Genomic DNA, 7,873 nt, shown 5'->3' on the forward strand with positions numbered 1-7,873 from the left:
GTAAAATGTAAAGATGGTACAAGGCTGCATATGCAATAAATCACCAGATAAGTAACAATGTGTTCTGTGGTATGTTGAATGTCAGGACTAATTTTATCACTAATGAAGTTCCCTGAAGGAAAGTAATGATGATAACTGCTTGCAGCAGACTCTGTCACGAGTTAAGAAACTTTATTTGGAATAGATTTATTCCTAGTTGGGCTCAGGAAAGCAGCTCTTTCTCACATTTCAAGAATCTGGTGTGAACCAAGAAAGTTATTTATTTTAGCAAGATCCTACTGTCCTGGCTGGGTACCTAAGTGTGATACTATTCCACTCTGCTCAAGCCACTGAAAAACTGTCATTACAAAGTGGAGGTTGTCCCATTCCTCATTACTTTTGTTGTGTCTTTGTTTTAAGGCCAAGATGATGGTGTTATAGGAAAAAAAAAGGGGTGGGGGGGAGGATGCATTATTTCACAGATTTCATAGACATTAGGGCTGGAAGGGACCTTGGAAGATCATCGAGTCCAGCCCCCCGCCCAAAGGGCAGGAAGTCAGCTGGGGTCATTGGATCCCAGCAAGATAAGCATCCAATTTTCTCTTGAAGGTGTTCAATGTAGGTGCTTGAGCCACCTCCAGTGGCAGGCTACTCCAGATCTTGGGGGCTCGGACAGTAAAGAAATTATCCCTTATATCCAGCCTGAAATGGAATTGCAGTAGTTTATAACCATTCGATCTCATCATCCCTTGGGGTGCTCTGGTGAATAATCGTTCCCCCAGATCCTGGTAAACACCCCTGATAAACTTATAGGTGGCCATCAGATCATCTGATGTTCAGAATGCCTAACAGGGAGGAATGGGATCACATGTAGGCACCTAACAGCTGGAGTAGGATCTGGCACTATGTGAACAACTGAAGGGCTCTCCCAGAGGCATGCAAAATATGACCTATGGGTTAGATCTGACCAGCCAGGTAATTCTATCTGGTCCGCGGGGCCCCTCCATAAGCCCCGGCCTGCCCTTCTGCAAGCAGGTGCCTCCATGCAGGAGGTGTGGCTCTGGTTGCCAAGCAACAATCCCCACCCCCAGCCTGGCCTGACCCGCCCCAGCCCCGAGCCAGGGGGTGCTGGCAACAAGAAGGCTCTGCTGGGCAGAGGCTTTTGCCTGGCTGCCCCATGGGTGTTCCCAGCCTCCCTGCCTGCAGGACTGGAAATATAGGTAAGGGCCCCACTGGGCCAAAGCCAGGGCCTCCTGCTGGGGGAAAGGGGGCTGGGAGCACAGGAACCACATGCTATGGGGCTAGGTTGGGCTGCCCCACGTGCTGCCACATGTGGCTGGGGTTTGTGGTGGGAGCGCAGGAGCTGCACGCTATGGGGCCAGGTGGGACTGGCCCTGCACACTGCCACCATGTTTGGCCAGGGAGCTGGGAGCTGCAGCTATGGGCATGGGTCAGGCTGGTCCTGCTGTTTTCCCCCATATGCAGCCTGGGACTTGGGTGGGAGCACAGGGCTGGGTGCAGCTGGCCCCGCAACCTGCTGCCGGGTGTGGCCAGGGACTGGAGTGGGAGCACTATTGAGCAGGGTGGGACTGGCCCCGCACGCTGCTCCCACCTTCAGCTGGGGACTAGGGTGGGAGTGCAAGAAGCTGCATGCTGTGGGGCCACTGCCACTGCATGTGGCTCCAGGGACTCTCACGCTCCAGGGACTCCAAGGGCTTCCCCCCACCCCTCCCCCCCCATACACACCCACATCTTCCCACTCCCCCACCATACCCCCAAACACACCCACACCCTCCCACAGCCCCCTCATGCACTCCCACACCCCCCATAACCCCACCCCAACCACATACCACGCACACCCCTGCACCTTTCCTCCCCCACACCCCTGGTCACACCTGGCACCCCTGGTGCCCCAGGTCACCATTTTGCGACCTGAAGTCCCGTCCCCTAACCCTTGACCTTTGCCATCAGAAGTCCCTTCCCTTGGCTCCAGAAGTACTCCTTTCAGCTAGGGGTTTTGCCATCTCAGAACCAGAAAAATACCAAATTATATTCTAAAAAGCGATCATCTACAACATTCATTAATTTGATTTCAAAAAATACTTTTGTCCCGATTTACATGTATTTGTAGAGTGTACGCAGAAGTGACTGCACAATAGCTTAAAATGAAGTCTTACTCTTGTATATTGGGGGGGTGGGTATAGGTTTATGGGGGCTGTGTGGGGGGAGGGTGGCTGGGTCTGCGTGTATGGCAGTGCAAGGGGGTGTGTGGGTGTATGTGCATGGTAGGGTGTGCATGTGGAAGTCCCCGCGCACACCCTGCCCCTGCCTGCACACACGCGCGCGTGCGCGCACACACACACACACACGCGCGCGCGCGCACACACACACACACAGTCCCTTCCTCCACACACACACCCCCCCCTGTACTGGTGGGGCCCCATGCTCCCTGGTCCAGCTATACAGCTAGGCACCACATGGTGCTGGAACAGGGCGGGGGCAGGAAGCAGGGAAATGGCTAGGGGTGGGGGGGGGCTGGGCTTCTGCTTCTGGATGCTGGCTCCCCCTGGCTCCTGTTGTCTTTGACAGGCAGCCTGGAGCAGATAAATACTTTCTAAAATTTTTAGGGGTCCAGTGGGCCAGACAGAATGGCCTGGCGGGCCAAATCCAGCCTGCAGGCTGTATTTTGCCTGCCCCTGTTGTAAAGCAATAATGAGCAGGGCCAATCAAAGGTCCTCAGGGCTCTGTGCAAACACACACAGGGTGCCTGTGCATGTGAAGGATGCCTGCTCTGTCGTGGTCCAAGTAGAACATGTCAGAGCAGACTTAAATCGAGTCTGCTGGAGCATTCCAATTAGAAAGCCCCAGCAGCTTCACTGCCATGTGTACCCCCATGTTTCAAAATGACAGCAGGGGTGCTTTAACTAAAGCTCCTTAAAACCACCTTGGAGCACATGTATAGATGCCCACAGACACAAAGCCTCAGGCAGACTTTGGTTCCTATTGCAGCACATAGACAGAGGGAGGGGTTACCACCTGTGTGGGTCATGTAGATATTCTTAAAAGGAAAGGTAGCCAACATAGTGACTCAGTTTGCAAAAAACAGGAAAGAAAGTGAATCCATGAGATGCGTTATGTAATGATCTACACTGTGAGCAGTAGTTCACGAGCCACTGCTGTAAGTACAGAATAAATCAAACCCACCTTTTTGCTCTAGCTTCATAGTATATCTCCAGGGAAATTTGTAAGATCAACCCTAGATGTTATTTTTGATGGGGGGAGCCCTACTTCATCATACAGGATGTGCCACATTCCATTTCCTGCTCCTTTGCCACCTACTTATTTGTTATCACAGTTGCACTGGAAGCTTTGCACTCACTGTTTCCATTGTTTCCTGAGGTTGCTTTCGACTTTGGCACCTATACAATCCCAAAGACTGTATGGATTCCAAATTATAGTTTTTGCAGTATTCAGCATGCCTTTGGGTTAGGTGAGGAAAGGATGATAAGCAAAGGCAGGAACATTTGATAAAAAAATGCTGCAGAATTTTCTTTGACAGTGTTTTTAAACAGAGCTTCAGCAGGGACCAGTTTACGTGCAAAATTGCCCTAATGGGATTCGCTCTCAGTCTGGGGGATGTGTGGTTGAGTCCATTCATCCCCATGTATAGATTAGTTACTGCGTGTACCTCTGTAGTCAACTTGTACATACTACCTTGAATACAATGTGTACCTATATCAAACATGTATTAAAAAGTATTGAGAATTTTACAAATTTGGCTCTGGATTTGTATTTAAGTTTTAACTGAGATTTCAGGGCTGCCTGTTGGTGTCTGACAAATCTGAAAGAAATGCATTCATCACAACCCTAATTGGACTCTATGCATACTTTTCTTCTTTTATGTTGACATAAAACTTCAATTACAGTAAGATTTTAAAACTGTTCAAGAGAACATCTCGACTCCCTGTGAGCAAAGCTCATTTTATGGATAGATCTACATATTTTATAAGCTTCTTTTTATCAACAGACTGGTAAACTGGATATTCTTGACAGGGTAATATCGAGTGATAATTCAGCTAGTGAGTTCACTTTGTTCAGTATCTGCATGATTCACTGCACAGTTGATTGCCAGTCATTTAGGCTGACTTCATAAATGAAATTTATTTTTGCTGATGCACATTAACATACAAATCCCCCAGACCCTCTCTCTCCCACTAGTTCTCAGAACTTCAGGCATCATATGAACAAAAGTTTTTTGCAGGCTGAAGCATATATTTTGCTTCCTATATAAGAAAATACAAAATTGATACCATTTAAAACAATATCTACAATATCATGATAGGCTGGTTGCAAGACAGTTGGCTTGATGTGCTAAGACTCTCCATCTTACATTGAATTAATTTACAGATGTGCACACTCATCATTTCTGGAAGCAGGCCCAGGGGTACTAACTATTTGGAGCAGGGAGCAATGATGTAAGAGCTGGTGTTAATAAGGCCCCTGACAAATGTTACATCTACCCTGCAATTAAATGGTTAATTACACCATAAATTTAGACATGCTACATATGCAAAGTAATTATCACACAATAAAAATGGCCATAAAAATGGTCAATCACAAAGATGTCTGAAAAATGTAGAACATTTGTGCAGCTGGTTTCTGCCCAGGTCTCCAACATCCCTGGGTAGACTACTGCTCCGCCACCTCTGGGCACTCTCCGACTCATGCTGAACTCTGCTACTTCAGGGTGTCTCAGCAGGACATGCCATGACTCACGGCCCCTCCTCCCTTTCCTCAACCAGCTTTCAAAGCTGCTTCTTTAAGTGGCTGTTAGCACCTCTTCCTGTGAGAAGCAAAGTGTAAACAGCCTCTCAACATGGCATGCTGTACTCGTATACAATAGGAACCTGTGGGGGCAGCAGTTCCAAGAATGTCACGGATGGAGGATCCAGTTCACAAATGTCCCTGGACAGAAGTATCCAGGTCCAAGTAGAACCTTCACCTTTTAGAGATTGCATTGCTGTCAAAAAGCCACCAGGGGTGGGGGAGTACTCAGACCATCATGCTTTCCAGGGGTCAATGCCTGGAGTTTTCCCCGGGATACTCCTAGAGCAGGGTTGCTCAACTTCTGGCCCTTGGGTCAAATGCAGCCCATGGAGCCATGGCACCTGGCCTGTGGGGCTCCTCACTGGGCAGGAAATTTGGCAGCGGGGGATCTGTGGCCATTAATATGTCCATCATTCCTCTCCATGGGGCCAGGCTGGGGCTGGATCACACCACCTTCCCCTGCAGGGCCAAGCCACGTGCCTTTCCCCCCATCCAAAAGACCAGATTGGGGCTGAGCCATGCCCCTTCCCCTCAGCCAAGCTACACCCCTTTCCCTTCCGACACAGGTCTGGGTTCAATTAACACTGACAGCAGGACAATTCACCTCAAATCTAGTCACAAGGTGTAGAACAATATAAAAGTACGGATGGTCCCTATACCTTCTTAGTTCTCCTCTGATAGGCAAAGGCGATGTCCTGCCTCTGTTCATTGCTGCGGTTTGTCAGAATGTTGACGATGGTGACCTCATCCACACCTATTAAGGCATAAGCAAGAGGTTATGGAAAATTCCCCCTCATGTTGGTCTCCATTATTAACACAGCTTAACACACTTGAAATGTAGCATAGCAACATCCATAGTAAGGATCATCAGTAACACCAGCACACCACACCCTCAGAATAAGTGTAGCCAATTGCAGCCCACATTTTCAAAGAGATGGCTAATGAAGGTGTGCATACTTGTATGACAAATGGACTGCAAATGATGTGCTACTTTTATCTTCTATTTTTTGACTGAATACAAGTCACACAGTATCCTACTAGGATATTCAAGAATATGTTGCCTGTAGAACAAACGTGAACTGGAATGCATTACAGTCCACTTGTGAAATTTTGACAGTGTGATTTAAATTAGGCTTCTTGTTAAATCAGTTGTTTTTCCAGATCACTCTGGGCACTTAACTGTACTCCAAACAGAACAATGAGTACAAAGGCCACTATGTTCCCTTTTTTCAGCAGCCCACAGGCAAAAGGGTCTTGTATCTTTGATATTTACTGAGGGAATCATATTAATCATACTGCCTTCCAGAAATCATCAATAGGATAGGGGGTATGAGGTTTTCTAGGTTGCCTAGGGGATTTAGATGCTTGATTCTCCAGTTTTGTTTAATAGTTACACTACATAAGAGTCAAATATTCAGTAGCATCTTAAATGAAAGTTTCTAGATCCATGCATGTAAAATACAATTACACCCTGAGTGCAAAGAGATCATTTGCATTTATTGTTGTTGACAGTCACATTATCCAGCCTCCTAACAGAAACTATTCCAAGCCCCTAAATTCCAGGTAGCTGACACTTACTGCTCTGCTATAGGACCTGTCATGTGAGAGTACAGACCAACCTTCCCAAAGGCATTCCCACCCTTCTGTCTTGCAAATGGACTCTTCTATAAGACAAATCCAAAGCCCAATCAAGTCAGCTGCCACAGTTCTCATCGGATTAGGTATCAGGCCCATAACCCTTTCCCTAGCCAACTGTAAAAGCTGAAATCTCTGTTGATCACGGTCTATGAAATACTTCTACATTGCTAATCAATGAGATTATAAACAACTGATCATCACATATCCAAATACAATAATTAGGTTGTGCATTCACGATCAAACTTACAGAATTCATAATCCAAACACTAAGGGCTAACATTAACTAATTTTTAACACCCTGTTAGAACAAAGAGATGGCTTGCACTGTGACCTAACCTATAGTTGGATAAAAGAAAAAAAACATTTAAAAACATACCTCTAGTCGTCAGGAATAATCAGAAACCACAATAAAACCACATTCTTGTTAATAATGAAGTGCCAGAAACACAGCTGATATTTTGACAGTTTCTTTGCCTCTGTTTTCTTGAACAGGGACCGGGACATCCCACCTACCAGAGGTAGGGACAATCTTGGGGATAGCTCTGTCAGGACTTCAGTCAGTGCAGATGTAGTTAGGGACCTTCTGGAAGGGCTAGGCATTTTTAAATCTGCAGGTCCAGATGCCCTCCACCCAAGGGTGTTGAGGGAGCTGGCAGGGGTCATCGCAGAGCCCTTGGCCCGGCTGTATGAGCATTCGTGGTCATCTGGCCAGGTGCCGGGGGATTGGAAACTGGCTAATGTGGTCCCAATTTTCAAGAAAGGGAGGAAGGAGGACTCAAGTAACTATAGGCCCGTAAGCCTCACCTTGGTGCTCAGGAAGATCTTGGAGAGGATCATCAAGGAGCACGTCTGTGGGGGGGGCCTGCAGGGGAGATCATGCTCAGGGGCAACCATCATGGGTTCATCAAAGGCAGGTCTTGCCTGAACAACCTGATTGCCTTTTATGATCAAGGAACTAAATCCTTGGATGATCGTGTCGCTGTGGACATAGTCTTTCTAGACTTTAAGAAGGCCTTTGACACTGTCTCTCACCCCATCCTCATCAATAAATTAAGTCACTGCGGCATTGATGCCTATGCAGCTGGATGGGTAAAAAATTGGCTGATGGGGCGCACCCAGAGAGTAGTGGTGGACGGGTTGTACTCAACTTGGCAAGATGTGAGCAGTGGGGTACCCCAGGGCTTGGTCCTCGGGCCCACACTGTTTAACATCTTCATCAGTGACTTGGACGAGCGGGTGGAAAGCACGCTGTCCAAGTTTGCTGATGACACTAAGATGTGGGGTGGACACACTTGAAGGGAGAGAGAGGCTGCAACTAGATTTAGACAGACCTCAAAAGTGGGCAGATGAGAACAGGATGTGGTTCAACGTAGACAAATGCAGGGTGCTGCACCTTGGGAGAAGGAATCCACAGCATACATACAGGCTG

At 47.5% G+C, this 7,873-nt stretch overlaps 1 protein-coding gene across 1 annotated transcript in view; it reads right to left on the minus strand.

Annotated features, from left to right (window-relative positions):
• The window catches only part of ANXA2 (annexin A2), a 58,346-nt gene that overhangs the window by 24,205 nt on the left and 26,268 nt on the right, over window positions 1-7,873 (minus strand). The window contains exon 4 of the mRNA XM_025199467.1: window positions 5,466-5,560. Coding sequence (XP_025055252.1) covers window positions 5,466-5,560 — 95 coding nt within the window. The remainder of the gene's footprint in view (window positions 1-5,465; window positions 5,561-7,873) is intronic.

This window comes from Alligator sinensis, unplaced genomic scaffold (assembly GCF_000455745.1).
Source record: "Alligator sinensis unplaced genomic scaffold, ASM45574v1 scaffold458_1, whole genome shotgun sequence".
Classification (NCBI taxonomy): Eukaryota; Metazoa; Chordata; order Crocodylia; family Alligatoridae; genus Alligator; species Alligator sinensis.